The sequence below is a fragment of the Pinus tabuliformis genome, chromosome 2_2 (assembly GCF_031772625.1).
Source record: "Pinus tabuliformis cultivar Carrire ecotype Pingquan chromosome 2_2, CPIR1, whole genome shotgun sequence".
Lineage (NCBI taxonomy): Eukaryota > Viridiplantae > Streptophyta > Pinopsida > Pinales > Pinaceae > Pinus > Pinus tabuliformis.
The window spans coordinates 59,221,205-59,240,487 of NC_142300.1; the positions used below are offsets into that span (position 1 = coordinate 59,221,205).

At 40.0% G+C, this 19,283-nt stretch overlaps 1 protein-coding gene across 3 annotated transcripts in view; it reads left to right on the forward strand.

Annotated features, from left to right (window-relative positions):
- The window catches only part of PFC1 (Ribosomal RNA adenine dimethylase family protein), a 403,194-nt gene that overhangs the window by 44,401 nt on the left and 339,510 nt on the right, over positions 1-19,283 (forward strand). For all 3 annotated transcript variants that reach the window (XM_089406247.1, XM_089406245.1, XM_089406246.1), the window contains exon 2: positions 15,824-15,973. In XM_089406247.1, coding sequence (XP_089262373.1) covers positions 15,824-15,973 — 150 coding nt within the window. The remainder of the gene's footprint in view (positions 1-15,823; positions 15,974-19,283) is intronic.

The window sequence follows — 19,283 nt, forward strand, 5'->3', positions numbered from 1 at the left end:
TTTCATAGTGCTGCCCATCATGCTGCTGCCCATGCTTCATGTATTCGTTGCACAACCCATCTACAGTATATCATGTTGCTGCCCAAGACTGCATTATATATATGTGCCCAGATCATACAACGTTATTGTCCAGATCATAGATGCTGCTCATAGATATACTGAGATCATCATTCATCACTGCTTTGATGAGAGGTAAGATTATGATCCTGTCTCTTACCTTCGATGAGACTGACACTCTTTGCAGAGTGATCACTATCACTGCATATAGGAACATCATCTAATACTTCAAGTTACCGCTGTACAAGATGTATGTCACCGAGATCTTCTTTATCCAACCAAAACCAAAATCTGTTGTGATCATAGCACATCGAGACTGCTACAAGTAGGCCGAGGGTCATGTAGACTACCAACGTGAAGATAGATGTGCCCAGATCACATACATTCTTCTCTGCTACACAGGTATGCTGAGTCTGCGGCTATGCTTGAGTGCAGTTATGACTGCATATAAATATCTCTGTATTCTGTGTATAAATGTCTTTATGAACAAAGTATAAAGGCAACCATGACTGCGTATGATTACAGTGTTTAGGGCCACGTAGCTGTAGTTTAGGGTTGCGTAATGGTGACACCTTCACACTGCGTTTGGCAGCTACAGGTCTCCTTTTAACTGTGGCCAGATCTCCTTGACATTATAATGACTGCAGCTTCTTCCATGCTTGACTGTTGTTATGTCTGCGGCTCTTTTATGACAACGGAGCAGATTAGGGCATCACACTGACGGTGAATGAATGTCTTCAAGATTCAATACTACATGAGTGATGTTACTGAAGAGCAAAGGAGATCAAATCATTGAGCCATAAATCGAACGCCATTTATAATGTGTATACTTATTATTAATCAACACATAGTAATGTGCCATGGATGTAGTGTCGGTGCGATGCCCTTAATGCAATGACTTGATGCCCAGAGATCTATGTAATCTGAGACTGTAGTTGTTACAGACGTATAAGATCAATCTGAGACTTAACTTTTGTGGAATACAGAGAGGAACCTTTCGAAAAGTCTCAGTTCCACCTTGGAACATAAGAGGGAGAGCATACAAAGCGAGATCATTAATAGACAATATATAGATGCAGAAGGATTAACACCATACATTGCAGAGACTATATATCACAAAGTCGAGACCAGGGATAATATAAAGATGTCATATGAGATCATGACGTTATGTTATATGAGATCATAGCATTATAATGATTATCCAAGTGCCAATTATACCTATTCGAGATCATGTTCAGATCAGGTATGCGAGAGGAGTCCCGTGGATTGAGCAAGCGAGTCTTGTGGAGTAAAAGTCCTGTAGACAGAGCATAGTAGTCCTTAACCCTTGCAAACAATTACCCAAATCTCAGAACCGAAAAAGAGCCATGCGGATTGCTTCCATGCCAACGTTCAACATTCATCGCTGTGCGTATAAGAGTTGTGTTGTCGGATTCATTATAGATTAGGGCCTGCGTGCCTCGTATCCAACTCTGTCTGCTGCTCATCCTCATATGCCTGCGGCTTCCTGCGGTTAGGGCATCAACCTTGGGCAAGTGTATCTTTTGGTTCTCTCCTTCCAAAAACCCATACGTGGAGAGGAGATCACCTCAAGAATACATGACTTCGAATCCTCAGCAATTTATACTAAAAATGTGGAGGTTGAATAGACACGTCGGTTGGGCTTCTAGAGCCTACATAAGTGCTGGTCGGCTTGATAATAATTACATAAACAAAATAAATTCATATCTCCATAAATACTTATCGGAATCGGATGATCTTTGGATCAGTCCTACACCTCTCGACGAGAGGGATCCAATAAAAATATCAGCTGCCATAAATAAGCTGACCCACATGGAGTTTGGCCCTAGTTGCCAATTTAACATAATGTGACCTATGGCCCATTAAAATCTTAAAATTTTTAACCCTTTGATTCATTTTAACTTTGATTCATTTTTCCGTCACATTAAAAGATTTTGATCTCTTCATTCAACTAATTGCCTAAGGAATAATTAAAATTCTAATTTAAAGTTCCTTGGTGTTATTTGGTGATTAAATGCAATTTTCATGATTTTTCTATGGTCAAGGCGCGATAAATCATATTGACTGTTCTAGATCTTGGTCATTAATGATGATCATTTTAAATCTAGAATATCTTGTGTGATGCGGTGTTCGGCATTTATATGGATTATTTATGATTGTCACTTTTCGTCACATATTGAAAATCGTTCTGGGTAACTTGTTTTATTGATAGTTAGTTCAAATATCGAAGGCACTGGTCTATAATTGTTTCTATCTTGTGTTCGTGTCTTGTTTACATTGGCGTTTAATCTATCAATTTGATTTAATCATTTAGCTTCATCAAGTTGTCCATTATTAAAATCTCCTAGAGCCCGTGATCCACATGCTTTCTCATCCATTTACTTTAGGGACTACCCCCCTTGACTTGCCTAGGGGAGAGTCTAAACAGATTAAGTAAGGATTAAGAGTGACAACCCTTACTCTGAGCGTTGTCGCAGTGCCTAGACACTCTGTGCGACAACAATACCCATTAATATTTTTAATTTCCTAAGTTTAGACTTAGGGGCCCATTAAAAAAATATTAATTATTTTAATAAAATTGTTTCTGGGTGGAATTTTCCAAAACCCTTTCTGGGTTCTTTGGAATACATGTGCCCAAGCCTCCTTACAAAATTTGAGGCCTAGAGCACATCCGATGCTACCCCAAATCAACAATGTGTAGCAGTGGTTACCCCTTTAAAAATGGGACAATTCATTGCCCACCAGGGGTTGGGACATGCAAGGGTTCCTTTTATGATGTGATAGGGCAACATTGGCCCTAGGAGCCTGGTGATGGCCATAATGATAAGGGGTAGGGCTCATGCTTGGCTTAGAACACCCATTAGGGGAGGTCCCACTGGACTAGGATTGAATATTAACCCCCCATTTAAGGTGAGGGAACGAAGCCACTGTCAAAACCCTTCCTTCTTCCAAGTCACCCAATAATCCACGCCAAATGCCCAAATGTAAAACAGGCATAAGCACCAGATTGCACAATGAGTAACATAACTTTTGGATCGGGTTGCCCACCTTTTAACATGTGCTCTTGACAAATGGGCAAGGAAACATATGGCTGATGGAGGTGGTAGAGATAAAATGGCACATCACATCGGCTATAAGGTGGCTAGTGGGGGCTAGAGACTAGAAGAATATGATTAGGAGAAAAGTTCTCCTTGGGTTACCCACTTTTGGTAGGTAACATCTGGCTCCAACTAGGACATGATCTCACTGTAGAGCGCATGATCCATGTACTTGAACGAGGAGTTCATGAGAACTCCAACAATCTCCTGGGACACAGACTTGTATCTTGCACATCACAATACAACTATTGGGAGCATGTGCACTGGGCGTACTTTTATCGCCCATGTTTTTCATCAAATAATAAATCATATAGAAAAGTAAATCTCTTCTAAGTGCAATCTAATCTATATGTAGTCTAATCTAGCATGATAACATGATATGATGATATTAGCTATGCAAAAGAGATATGCAATGCACCTACACTACCATGCAATGTGAGCATTTAATGCATGAGCTAAGTATAGTCATATAGCCAATGTAACCAACATATCATTAGATCAATATAAAAACACTTGCCCTTATGAACCATCATGAGGCAGGGCACCCAAATATCACATTTTCCATTGCAAGATTTGCTTGATGAATGGTAAGGGTGGGAGGCGGGAACATATGAGGACCATGTATCAAGGATCATGGATGAGGAGGGAAAAGAGGAATCCAACTTGTGCCACCTTTCTTGCAATGAAAGAATGGAGAATTCAATGACCAAGCTCATAAACTTTCGATGAAGAGCAAGCTCAGGCATATCCTCCTTATGACATGAAGAGATAGATGGCTCATACATATCCATAATCACATCATCTTGATTATTGAGGAAAGAACAAGGCACAACACAATCATCATACCTTGGGAAGAACCACAATCCCCTTTCAAGGTGTTGAGAGGGCTCCTCAATTTCATGGCTCCCAAGAGATTCATTAAGAGGGGCATCAAGCTCCTCTTTGCTACTAATGACATCATGATCATTTGATTGAGGATCATCATCATGAAACATATAAAATAGGCCCTTCCAGTGAGCCATTTCTTGCCATGCAAATTTTCATAAGATTCAGATATGGAGTTGCTAGGGTGAACTTGAAATGCCTTGAAAGATGCTTGCTTCACCCTACAAGCATTGACTTTGAGGCTTAATGAAGAACTAGGGCTTCGTTCTTTTAATGGACTTGCCAAATAATGATTTATATTGTCATTAGGGACGAAACACATGCTTTGTGTCCTCGACAATGACACCAAAATGTTACCACAAAATCTAGCAGGTCTTGGAGAGGGAAACCCTACAAGGCAAGAGCTAGCCAAGGTGCTAATAATGGGGTAGGGGCCCAATGTCACCTCAGTGAAAAATCCCTGCTCTTTACGAATTTTCGATGGGAGGAGTTTCGATAAAGGAAGAATCACTTAAAATGGATATGGAATGATAAGGTACAAAGTGACCATACTAAAACTCATTAAAAGAGGGACACACTAACGATACAAGGTTTCAAAAAAGCAAACTGCACTCAAAGAAAAGCCCTAGAAAAGAAGGCTCAAGACCTAGGTTTTTGAGATTTTCGATGGCGATAGGTATTCACAAGTTTAAGGCCCAAGGGAAAGGGTTTCTTACAATGATATTCAACTAAGCCAATGCCCATGAAACCCTCAAGAAAGTCCTCAAGTTGAGGGGATAAGAAACTAGGGGGCCAGATATTTTATGGATGAAATTTAAGTGGATGCCCACCAAATTGATAGATTAAGTAGCCTAGACCTATTGCTTGATGTTTAGGCTCTCAAATCACCAAAAGGCCTCCTCCCTAAAATTTAGCTTCAAGCCCTAGATTTTCGCCCTAGCCTTAAAAGGATTGAAATTGAGAAGAGAAAATCATGGAGAAAATTTAAGGTTCATCATGTGATTGGACCAATGCCTTGTCCTATGGGGATATGGAGTCAAGGATGTGCTAGAGAAGCCTAATTTCCTTCCAAGGAGGTTGAAATTTGATGCCCTTGCTATCAAAATTTCAACAATTACCCACTTAATGGAATAATGGATTTTTATGGAGAATAACAAGAAGTAATCCTTTAGGAACATTCATTACATGTTATACAATGAAGAACATATGCAATACTCAACTAGATAGCCTTTAAAATTTATTTTCAACAAATTAAGGCACAAACAAGCATAATCTAAAGGCAACAATTCCATACATTAGACAATTCAGAATAATAATCTTCAACAATAAGCACTTATAAGATAACATGTAATATATCCATTCATTAGACTAGGAAACAACTCCAAAGAATGTCAAAATCAGCGTCCATACATCAAAATGTATTTGAGTATCTTCAAATCACCCACAAGAAGCAAGTGCGAATTCTCTAAGAGGTCCGAAATTCACAAGTTTGATGATGAGAGAGATCAAATGAGATCTCTCTAATTTATATGTGTTCAATGATTTCTAATTTTAGCATATGAGCCCCTCAAATAATAAAATAATGGACAAGTACAAAGTAAGGTCACAAATCGACCTTGTAGCCAATATGTAAACATAATAATTAACCCACAAAGAGGCCGAAATGCTGACATCATGCATGCATAGGCCCTTCTAGGGCATATGTTGAGCTCCTCCATTGCCATAGTGAGTGTAGAGGGCTCCAAACATCATGATCTAGGGGTTGGCCCCTAAATCTCCATGCAAATCATCCTGTGGACCCTAGTTCTGTGTATGGGGCACAAAATGGGTCTCATGGGTCTCCTAGTGATAGAATAGGCTGGTTCTGCTCCGATGCTGGGGGCTTAGAGGATGGTGCTAACCCTCCCATATCTCAAGGGGTGAGACAATTCTCATTTGGGCCTCAGATCAACTACCAAACCATGTGATCACTTCTAAGCCGATTGGGGCACACTGGTCTAAGTGCATCATCTCATGAATAGTGTGGGGCCAAGTGCAGACTGCTGGGGTGCTATAGGTTCCCATGGAATGAAATGATTCTCTACAAGTGGTAGGAGTCTCATGGCTCTTAACGCTTCACTTTTAGGGTGTCAAGATGGTCCTCTAGTGGAATTGGGCCCCAATTAAGTTGCCCAACCCATGATGAAAGCCACCTGCCAATCAGACACAATGTCCGATGATGCACCTTCACCATTAGGTACAATAATCATTATTGCATCTAAGTGGACCAAGCTTGTTAGTCAAGGGCAAATTGAGCTTAGAGGATGGTGCTAACCCTCCCATATCTCAAGGGGTGAGACAATTCTCATTTGGGCCTCAGATCAACTACCAAACCATGTGATCACTTCTAAGCCGATTGGGGCACACTGGTCTAAGTGCACCATCTCATGAATAGTGTGGGGCCAAGTGTAGACTGCTGGGGTGCTATAGGTTCCCATGGAATGAAATGATTCTCTACAAGTGGTAGGAGTCTCATGGCTCTTAACGCTTCACTTTTAGGGTGTCAAGATGGTCCTCTAGTGGAATTGGGCCCCAGTTAAGTTGCCCAACCCATGATGAAAGCCACCTGCCAATCAGACACAATGTCCGATGATGCACCTTCACTATTAGGTACAATAATCATTACTGCATCTAAGTGGACCAAGCTTGTTAGTCAAGGGCAAATTGACTCTTCATACGGGGCTTCCCTTTCAAATTTGGGGCTTTGATCACGTGACAGTGTTACCTCCCTAGGTAGGAGTGGCTAATAGATGACCCTATTAGGTGTTCCTAGACCCTGAGGGGAAATATAGGTCTCTGGTACGTCCTTTAATGGATGGGGGCATATAAATAATAATGGAATGGAGGGGGTAAAAGGGGTCTCAGGCCCAAATGCCATGGTCAAAAAGGTAGCAATGATGAGGAAATCCACATTTTGGGCATACAAATGTGAGGAGGGAGCAATCGTGGATGCATGAGTTACCCCAACCTTTGTTTTTCCACCCCTCTTATTGCCTTTTCCCTTTTCTTGAGGTTTCTTTGTATTACTGCTCAAAGCTCTAAGAAATGAGAGCATGGTGTGAATGATGTGTAGCAGTTGTTACCCCTTTAAAGGTGGGGCAACTCATCGCCCACCAGGAGTTGGGACATGTAAGAGTTCCCTTTATGATGTGATGGGGAAACATTGGCCCTAGGAACTGGGTGATGGCCATAATGATAAGGGGTAAGGCTTGTTGACCCTGCCGCCTACACCTACCTACAAGTCAGTGGGAAAAGCCTTCAACCCCACAAGGTGTGGTTGGTGGCAGGGAACTCAGAGAAGGGACTGTCACAATAATCCCAACTCTCTCTGTCTAAGCTATCTCCTAGGTTAGCTAAAGGGGGTGGTCCCTAAAACGATGTGAGTTTCTAGGAGAATTGTTAGAGTTAAATAGACTATTTTTTTAAGATTTATAAGCAAAACTGATATGAGCAATAACCATAAATACATAAGATAGGCATGAAATACATAAACAACCAGTGCCTTCAAAGTATTGCTCTTTAAGAAATGAAATATTATTTGCTTAGAATGCAGTGAAATGTTTTCAAATGGAAATCCAAAATAATCTTGAAAAGTGAAACAATAAATTGTTAGTACAAGATATTATAAATGCTTTCAAGATGAATAAGTCTACAAATCAAAGCATGGAAACTATCTTGCTCAAAAGAATACAAAAATAACTCAAATGTTAGACCAAGATGACAACATGCAATTAAGTTTGCAACCCAAAATAATAGTGCTAAAAAGTGAAATCAACCATTTATGACAATAATTAAACCACAAGATGAGTCAATTTCCAAGTACAAGAAAAATTAAACTTGTTGCAAAATTAAAAGGAATTACAATGCTTGCATCCAAAGTGCCTCTTGAAATAAGATTTGCATGTGAGACTTTAAACCATCAAGATAGCAAGAAATTTAAGAACCTTGCAAACAAAGCAAATATGACAGAGCTACAATTGAACTCTAGTTCTCAGACCTCATCCTCGCCCAAATGTTTGGATCTCACAATGAGGAGTCAATAGAGGTAGAGAGCCCCTAAAAGTCTATTCAACCAACTTAAGTTGGAGGTAAGTTTTAATGAGGCTTGGGGCCTTCCTATACTAAAATGCCTAGATGAAGTGCAAATTGTGTTAATTCCCAAATTAAACTAATGCTTCATGCAAATGCTTCAAAGAGAAATAGTTTGCAAAACTTGAGAGCATATGCATGTGGGAATTTAAATACAAGATTATTAAAAATTCGCATGTGGAGTGAAATATATTGATTTTAAGTATGCACAATATGAAATTAAAATCTAGAAAGCTAAGAAAAAACTAAAAGCAAGATTAGACCACCCACAAAAATCCCTCATCTAAATGAAGAAGGGGGATGCCATGGGAAAAATCCCAAGCTCCCTCCAACAATTTTTTTATCTTTTTATTAGCGCTTAAAGTGGGTAAAAATGCCTCTAAGAGGGCAGCCCACATTATGAGAGAGATCTTTACAAAGATGGGACTCTAACAAAGCTAGACTCTCTCTAATCTGGTGGCCCAACGTAACTGAGACCCAATGCTTGGATCCCATACAAACCACTGGTCCACGTCACGCCTCCAAGCTATCGAAACATGACTGGATCCTCCAACACCTGGATCCCATGTCCATCTCTGACTCAACCTGCTACTAGTAGATCCACTTGGATCCTAATGCCACCAAGAAGGAGCATCAATGCTCCATGGTTGGTGCTGTGCTATAGCTCCGGTTGTGAATGCTGCCCCACCAACTGCGTACCAACTCATCACCTATCTCTAGTCCAACTCCTTACTCAATCCACTGCTAATCCTGCTCTCCTCATGCCGGAATGGAATGTTGGAGAGTTGTCGACCTGTACCCCACTGCCAACTAGTGTATGTAGTCTCTGACATGTCTGGGGGCCTCTGCTCTACTACACCCCTGACTAAGGATATCACACTATCAATAGGATACCAACTCATGATTCCCCGCCAATCTAAGTCATGGACTCTGGTGTAAGGAACAAGCCTATTATGATGATGTTGGTCCATACTGAACTCGTGCTGCTCTACCTGGTTGGACAGCCATATCCATTAAGAAAATCTTGCCTCTCTCCCTATATTGGGTACAAGTAGCCAAGCTATGCTGCAAGCCCCATCTATGTACTCTTGGAGAGGGTTGCTGCCTGAAAATGTTGTAGCTCGGCTAGCTGCCACCACACTTGTTTGCACCCCATCAATGGGTAGACCAAAAGATGGATGCATTGCCATCTCCCTCGCCTGATAGGAAACTCCATGCCCCTCCAGTCCACCAGTCTCCTGCCAAATTGTCCTGTCATACTCCAACATCTCATGAGGGTACGTATTAGCGAATACCGCCAGCCTGCTAGTTGTCTGTACATCTGTTTGCTCCTCATCAACAACTGACCCCAAGGGTGGCTGCTCATCCTCCATCATCATGGGTTCAATATGAACCTCCAACTGGCCCTCCCTAGAAGGCTCACCATGCATACTGCGCACATCCTCCTCCTCAGCTGACTCAAGATCCACCATATGCTGCTCATGCTGAATCACCACTGGTGACTCATCATCCTGAATGTCTCTCCTAGGACCCACTGACTGCTCATCATATGAATCTGGCCTGCTGTCAATGGCTCTACATGACTCATGCTCCTCGGAGGCATCCTCGTCCAAACGCATGGACTCATCCAAAGAAGAATCCTCACCCTGATGGTCATAAGGAATCTGCTCTACCTCCATCATCTCCTAAGTGTCACTCAAACATGAGTGGTTAGGTCCCCAAGGTTCTTTGCAAATGAAGCAAAGACCCTTCCTCCTCAGCTCATTCTTGATGCATGATCCACCAATCTTGAGTTGCTCCTCCCTAGTCAACTGCCTCCTGAACAGCCCAATGTTCTGCTCAACCAGCCTCTCGGCTAGCTCATAAGCAGCAAGTGATACCAACTGCTCTCTCCTCCAAACAGACAACAATCGAGATTGCAACTCCCGACAAATGGCATCACGACCTCTCATACATGAGGACAAGATGGACCACATGTGTGCTATGACTCTCACGGGATGATGTTTCCTAATGCTGAAGAAGCATTGGAACATCTATAGGATCAAATTGTCACACTCTAGATCAAACAGGATCTCATAAGTCCTAGTCATGGCCATGCCTCCTAGAATATCAAGCTTCTTTCCAAAGGTAGAACCTACACTGTTGTCCAAGTCTTGAATAGTCTCTATTATGAGCTTGAAAACTTTCCTCATAACATCATCATTGTCAGGAGCTATAGGGGTAGTTAGTCTCATGATGTTACTAAGACAAGATGCAACTGGAAGTCTAACCCCTTCACAAGGTTCTTCCATGAACTTGTGTTGTATGAGAGCAAGCATAGCTGGTTTTAGAGCCCAAATCAGTTTCTTCCCTTCTAACTGGTTCACTTCAGAAAGGAGTGCATCTAGTTCATCTAGCTTGGAAAGGACTTTCCATGTGACTCTCATGTGCTTCAAATCTGTCCCAAGTGCAAATATTTTGTGCCCTATTTCCTGCCCCTTTTGCACATCCTTTGGTTGTTCTCTTTGAAGAATGGCATAGACCCCCTTTGAGAAGAGTTTGTTGTTTGTTGCTGGTGGTTTATTAAGGAAGTTTATAAAGGTTTGATCCATGCTCTGTTTAATAATGACAAGCACGTCAAAGAGTGTACAATAGTGACTAGCTGACTCAATTCATAAGCCTTGACCGATAGCACACAATAATTGGTTGACTTAAAACATTCAAATGTTTGTGATAACCTTTCTACAACTCCATTGTGTCATAATAGTTTTGCTCAACACCCTAGTAGTATATATGACACAAGCAACAGTGTGCATACACAAATATGTCCAAACAAATATTCTGACTCAGTATACTCAATCGACCATGTATAAAGAGGTTTGCGGTTTACACAAGCAAGCAAACTCGGCCCATAATAGCCAAAACTCAAGACAGACATTGGACAGAGGCTAGATCTCTGAAATAAAAGAAACTCACTTCTCTTGATTGATAAATGTTTCCTATACATACTCTTCAGAGGTGTCAACCAATTTAAGGGAACATTTCTGTAGGTGTAGATTGTTATTGCTATTTACTCAGCAATAAACACAGTGCTCAGAGTGTAGAATTAGACCATGACCCAATGATTGCTCGAATATTCAAATCAGTAAAAATCTCAGCAATACACTTTGTCTTTTGTACCCAAGAATTACAACAATTACTATGGACACAAATGGAGAATATATTTCAGATTTGCAAGCTGATAAGGAAGTGATGCATAAAGTAAAGAACCTGGTTACACTCCCGATGACTGATAACAGAGGCTTGTCACATCAGCCTGGAATACATTAGCGTATAGAGTTCAGACAACAAGTATGAGGCTTTGGTCTCCAGTAAAATGGTGACTGTAATGGACTGTATCGTCTTTAGAAACAATGCCCAGGATAATCGACCATTACGCACACACTCTATTTTATTGCCAACAATCTGAACTAATTCCGTAGTCTGTTATGGACCAAGCCACGTCCCTCTTAAATCTGATTCACGTCTTGCTGCATCACTTGTTACTACCATGATCAACTCCACAAGGTCAGCTTCAGAATGAGGCTCGTGCAATGCGACTCTTGCTCCATACATAAATAATCTTAGCTACAATCCACCCAACCTTTGACGTGATTGACTTAGCCGTTGATTGGACTCAACTTGTACAACTTTAAGCTCCCCTTTTGACGCAGAGTATTACATCTTTCGCGGGTCTGGTATGTCGCCTGTAGATTCTGATTCTGTCGCGACCCTTTCACCATGTGAATCGCAATTCTCTAACTTTTCACGTGGCTCCTCTCACTGAGGTAATGTGCCTCGATTTTGTTAGATGATGCCGCTTCGTTCACGTCTCCGCTTGCAAACTTGGTCCTTGGAGAATTTCGGCTTTAATGTCAGAGTTTGCTGCCAACTTTGAAAAATTTCGATGAATGTATTTCATGCCCTTCATACCACATAGAGTTGGCTTTTTGGAATGATTTTGACGGCCTCAATAAAATTACGCCCCCAACTCTTATAACAATTTGATTTCGGCTGTGCGGCCTGTCTGGCAACGATAGCAATTACAAATCGTTCCACACCTTTTTGTGCATAGGAACTTCGAATAACCAGATAAGTTTAGCCCAGATCGATTTTCTTGAATTAACATCACTGTTGCAGAATTTGGGTATACGCTCAGACTGAGTCGCATAGATATCACTATCGTGCTCTCTCTTTGGCACCCAGTGCGGCCCTTGTATTCTCTTGCACTGTTGCGAAACTGGTTATTCCAGTTCCAGGGATGCTGCGATCTCCTTTAATTCAATAGATTAGGCCCAACATCATTCTTGGCCTTTACCAAAAATCCATGTGGCTTTCTCAATTAAAGTTGGTCAATTTACAATTCAGCTCTTCATAATAATCCATTCCAAAAAGGCATCATTCTTTTATATAATTTGGCTCCTTCAAAATTAATAATGGCCCCCTTTTAAACTTTATAATATATTGCACCCTTGCCAAATGATATTTGGCCCAAGTGAATGATTTGGCCCTTCTCAAAATATTTGACAGCCCACATGAAATAAAATCAACCCCGCAGCCCACATGAAATAAAATCAATCGCACCCTTTAAGTGATTTGGCCAATTTAGATTGTCGAATGATTAATAAGCCGACGACAAGTTGAAGGAAATTTGTTTAGCAATTTGCAACAAAGATTTTGTAGAATTGTTAACACCCAAGGCAAATTTCTCCGGCAATAGAATTTGGTACCCTCAAAATAAAAATAAAAAACCTTGAACAATCTGCAATTGGAATTGAAACCCTCACAACTGAAATCCCGCAGGCTGAGCCAAAACCAATGCTCTGATACCACTGTAATGTCCGAAACGAAGGAAATTTGGAACAAGCCCTTCAAATCAAATTATCTAGCACTTAACAGGGAATTGCCATGGAAACCCAAACACCAGAAATTTGACTGAAACCATAAACCCAAAAATTGCATAAAATCTCATTAAAAATCACAACATGAGGAACAATGAGAAATGCAACAACCAAGATCCAACTTTATTATATATAGATAGATACCAATACAATAGCTGGGAATGACCGTCCGGTCTCCAAACTGAAACAAAAAAACAATCACTACACCTGTGGATTTTGAATGAGCCCGCCAAGGGGAAATGGATGCTCGCCCATTCTCTCTAAATCACTGGAGGGTTTTTGTCTTGGGGCTACCAATGGAGTAGAGAACCACGTTCTTAACCTCTCATACAAGAAACAATATCAACTCCAAGATGTCCTCCAATGGTCTCCTCCTCCTCTTTTATAGATTTGATGGACTCCTCTAGAACCTTCTAATTTATTATTATTTTAATCATGGAGCGCTTTTCCCTCTTTTATTTCAATTAAAATATTCTTTTTAATGCGGGAAAAGGGTTAATTGGCCACCATGTCTCCTTAGGTCACTGAAACTCATGTCTAACCATCCCATCTTGTAGAACTTCTCGTTCCGGTTCCAACGAGCTATTACACTGAGGTGTTCCATCAATTAATCTCCCCGGAATGCCACCTCGAGAATAATTAATCAAGTTATGCCCAATAATAACGCTGATTTTTGAAAGTTGTCGGAATGCGACGGAACAAAAGACAAACTGTGCGGATGATGGAATATGACAACAAATGCCATCAAATCCCATAAAATCTCCTCAAAACTCCATCGGGACCCTTGATGACATAAACTTGCTCCACGGACCTGACCATCCTCTGCCCTGGAAATCCACCCTGACTGTACTATGAAGAAGAATAAAAATGGGGACATGACACTGTGTTTATATTGAAAGAAGTTATATTTCAGATTGTTCATATTAGCAGTTGCAGAATTTCCTGGATTTTTTACATGGTATCAGAAGTACATCTCGCATAAGGTGAAGGAGGCAGTGTAGGTGTATCTTCTTTTGGGCAGCCGAGTTTGGTTAGGAGCTAGCTAAAAGCAAGTACAAATTCTGGGCAGTTTGGTGCTGTTTTGAAGTGCTTGATCTCTTGGAAACAGGGCTGAGATTCTCTGTCTTGTTGCTGGTGGGACCGAGCTCTAGTTTAGAGCTGGTCTGGTACCTTGAAGTGCCTGAAAAACAGCCTTGAAGAGGCTGTGTATCAACATAGAAGTAGGGCTGCTGAAGAGGAAGGGACAACACAGTTTTTGGACATGTCTGAGGTCAAGTTTGGAGGGCTGTAGCAGCATATATAACAACCCTAACCAGTGCAGAGATTGCAGACATAAGTATTAGCACAGGACTAGAATTTGTGGGTGGATTTGACATCCTAGGTTTGGTAATTCTACTTCCAAGTTTTGCGTTGATGTAAGGTTGATTGTCCATGTTTGGAACATAGTAGGTGGCATGTTAAGTACAAGTGGAGGACTATTAGTAGGTGCCTAAATGTAGCCAAAGAGCAGGTCTTGTGAATTTTTCGCCCAAAAATATTGGCCAAGCCAAAAAATCATGTTTTCCTGATTTTTTCATGATAAAATTGTTATGTTTGCAACACTGATTTACCGAGACCCTACTTTCAGTTTTCTTGTATCTCTCTCTCTCATTATATAGGAGCTCCTTTTGCACTCCGACATTGTATTCACACTGGATGTATCCTTTAGTCCCATTGACCTACTTTTGTGGTCATTTTTTGGACATTAATAAAATTATTTTATCTTATCTCTGATGTACCTTCCAACAAGTTGTCTAATTACATTTACAATCGCTGCTAATAAGGGCTAGTCTTGAAGGGATCCTAAAGGCCCAGTTCTGTGCACAATCACTAAAATTAAAAAAATATGCTTCCTAGATTACATAACAAGCTGAGTGCCCTCGACTGGTAAAATTGTCTTTATAAACTTTTTTCTACTTTATTGTCTACAGCACACCGTCACCCTCTTGAAATTTATATTAATGTAGTACTAATTGCAAATAATAGTTTTTCTGATGATGACAATGTTTTACTGTAGTGGTTTGATCTTTGCGGTAATTAGTTAGACTTAATGGTTTTATGGTGATAATAGAGAAAGCAGTAACTATGAATATGTTCAAATGTTTAAAAACTCCTCAAGAAATAGGTGAGAATTATTTTATTTTTACAGCAATTAGTTAGAGTTAACAAGTTTTATATTAGATATTATTTTTTGGGATTCAACTGCGTTAAGTAAGTCATTCATTTATAACCGTTTCCATGAGAGGTAGTTATAACTGACTATTTTCTCATGATTTTTGAATAGTCCACTTAGCACTCATTGCATCGGGTGATGCTCACAGGGGTGAAGAAGTGAGATTGAAACTAGTGAAATGAATCACATAGCGTAAATCACCACTTCTGGGCTTGCACCCCGTAACCAGTTCTTCCCAGGAGGTCACCCATCCCAGACCGCCTCTGGCTCCAGCGCGCTTAACTGTGGAGTTTTTCCCACAGTCAAGCCCACTTAGCTTGCTACCCCATTTGCTATTGATAATAGAGAAAACTGGAAAATATGAGTATGGTCAAATCTTTAAAGATGATCAAAATGTCGATATTATTGCATGAGCCTTTCTCTAGTCATTTACATATCAATATCAATTCAAGTTTTTGTTCTTAAATAAGAAGAAAGATTGACTGGTAAATCTTTGCTCACAGAATTACATGCTGAACTCAGCTATTAATGAGTTGATGGTAAAGGAGGCTCAATTGAAAGAAGGTGATGTTGTTTTGGAGATTGGACCTGGAACTGGTGCTTTAACAAATGCTCTTGTAAATGCCGGTGCCCATGTTTTTGCAATTGAAAAGGTAAGCATTCATTTTCTGCTGCTTTCATCGTTTTTTTTAATCTGTACATTTTCATTATTGCATAGTTATCCTTTTATTTAAATGAAAATCGTTGGCTATGGAATGGAATACACCTAATCAGTTTCTCCATGCATGAAATGATGTGTCGTGTTATAGCCCTGTGTAAGAGGATCATTATGAAGACGAAGAAAAAACTGCACAACTCAAATACTGTTATTGAAGTACATTAAAAGCTAGGCTAATTTTGGACGGAAGAGAAGGAATTGTCATAAGAAAAAGGAGCCAATTTAAATAAATATGGTGAGGGGGCTACCTCAAAGTTAACGCACATGGTACTAGCAGTCCTATTTGGCTATTGATCTGCTTCATAATTTCTTGTGTGACTGACCTCTACATACATATATGGACAAGTATTTTTAAGGGACATAGAGGATCATTTTTCCCATCAATCACATACCTTTTTTTGATCTATCTATATACACTTCTCCTTCGTAAATGCAACGACCTCATCTATGGATATCATAATTATGATTTCTATGGAAATTTAGGACTTTGGCATAGACCTTTACTGTACATCTTTTGGCTTGGTTGTACTTCATAGCTACTACGATGCAGATGATTTCAAGTTGTCCTATAAAGGTCCCCTCATTTCAAGCTGCCTTGCAAAAGGCTACCTGATTGCAAGCCATCCTGTGTAACTATGCTAGTTTTAAACTGCCATGTAGAAATGCCATGGTTTCATTGTGTTACGAAGGTTTGTCCTCGATACTACAAAGGGTTATGGATATATGTTCAAGGAACACATTCCCTACTAATAGGGGATATAGGATAGGGGATGCATATCTTGTGTAATGTTCCCATTTTTGGTTTCACTTATGATGTGGTTAGGGGTGGATTTCCAGGGTTTGTCACAGGCAGGTCCCAGGGGTGAGATTACATCATCCGTGGGCCCAGAGGGTTTTGGAGGAGTTTTAAGGGATCCGATGCGGTTCGCTTACTATATTTCATCATCAGAGCCAGTTCCACACAATTCGTTCTTGGTTCCGTTGCATTCCGATGATTCCCTTAAAACAAGGTTATTACTTATTATTAGTATAATTTCATTAAATACGCTTAAGTTGTTGTTTGGAGCGGATTATTTAGAGGAACACCTTAGTGTAATAGCTCATTGGAACTGGAATGAAGAGATCTACAAGACGAGATGATGAAAAGTGACTTTCAGTGGCCGAGAGATCGTAGAGGCAAATTTACCATTTTCCAAGATTAAAAGTGACTTAAATAAAATAAAATAAAAAGTCACTTAAATAAAATAAAAGGGAGAAGCTTCTAGAGTGGGAATAAAATAATAAAATAAAAGTGCTTCTAGAAGGTTGGAGAGAGATCTATCCAATCTTTAAAAGGAGGGGGAGCATGTCATTTGGAAATTGGGATATCTTGGACTTGGAATATTTTCTCTTGGAGAGTTTTGGTGAACTTGGTTTTCAGGTTCATAGAGCCCTAGGATGAAAACCCTTGGGTTTCTTAGTGTGTTGGACGAGACCCAACTCACTATTGTGGAGATTTCATTGGGCTTCATTGACATCAATGGGTGAGCAGATCTGTGGGTTGGAGTGGGGATCACCAAGATCTCCAACTTGAACTTCATTTTTAGTTGTAGTTTTGGGAGGCCAAGATCAATATTGTAGCAAAAATTTTGGGAGGCCGTATTGTTTATTTTGGAGCATATTTTCAGCTATTGCCAGCCATTCGACCATTTGCTGGTGCTTGTGTTGATCTTTAGGATCTTCTAGAATGATAATTACTTCGAATGATTTCTTAATTAATTCCTTTTTGTATTCACATTCATCATTAAGCAATTACACAGAAGATCTCAACAACAGAACATATAATGATAGTAGGATCATAAAGAGACAACCAAACAAGAGACACAAATATTTACGCTGTGAAATCCTCTTCTAGGGAAAAACCCAGCAACCCTTTCTTAAAAAAATTATTCAATTCAACAAGAGATAGAATCTGATGTTTTCAAGTCAGTATAGTCAAACAAACCAGTAACATAATCCAGGTCAAACCTGGTCAAACTGAGATAAATCCATCCTCCTGAAATTTCGGCTTTCTGCCTAGAACTTCGGTCTGCTGCCAAGTAACTCATCTTGCTGCCCAAAATTTTGATCCTCTTATTCTCCCTCAAATTCGTCCTTTTTTTGCCTCAGAGCATGCCTCAAATTTTTCCTTTTTCTGCCTCAAATCATGCCTCAAATTCGTCCTTGTTCTAATCCGAATTGCTTCCTTGGAGGAGATTGATTTGCCTTTATATAGTGGACTAATGAATCTGAATGGGTGTGTCAAGTAGGCTGGCCGACTTGACATTATGGAGACATAAAATTTGAATTTCAAAAATTAAATTTTCCTCCTTTTGAAGCCGAATTGGAATCCACAATTATATTTATCATTTCTTAATTATGAACACTGAGCATTGCTACAAAAAATTCAACACTCCCTCTTAGCTAGGGAGGTATTCATAATAAATTCTTAAGATGTTCTCTTGTTGAAAAATTTCACTGAGCAAAGGTTGAAACAACTTAGCATCCATTATCAGCATCAACATCATCATCATCATCAACAACATCAACTAATCACCTTAATTCTTGGACCATTCTCTCTAACCACATTACATGGAAACCTAGTCAACACCCATGACCTAGAGAGAATGTCCGTCCCTGATGCTGCAATATCAGTACTCCCTCTTAGTGAGGGAGGTTTCTCCTACAACATATTTCTCTTAGCTGGGAATTCTCCTTCGTTAAGAAAATATTTCATGAGCTTGTCATAATGATGCATGTCTTTTGATTAACATAAATATCCAAGGTGGGCCAAGTTCCTTTATGGATCCTTAGGCAAATATATCAAACTCCTTTGGTCATGACCTTAGCCTAGGCATTAAATCTTTTTAACTTCTCAAGAGAATTTGCCTTTGGACTATTCACCTTTCTGGTCAGAGTCCTTTGTGACCTACCCAAGTCCTTCTGGTATTTTAAAGGTGAATTTCATCTATCTCCTTTGGTTGACATAACCAAGTTCTTCTGGCTTCTAAGGAGTAGATCTGTCCAATATTATAGTTTCCTTGGAACATTCACTTTTGGTTGACCTAGCCAAGCCCTTTTGGCTTCAAAGGTGAATGTATACATCTCTGTTTGTCAAAGTCCTTTATGACTTAGCCAAATCCTTCTGGCTACCTCATTATTCTTTTCAATGAGGGAGACATCTAGCATCACACTAAGCTCATTTTTGTTCACAATTTATTTATTAG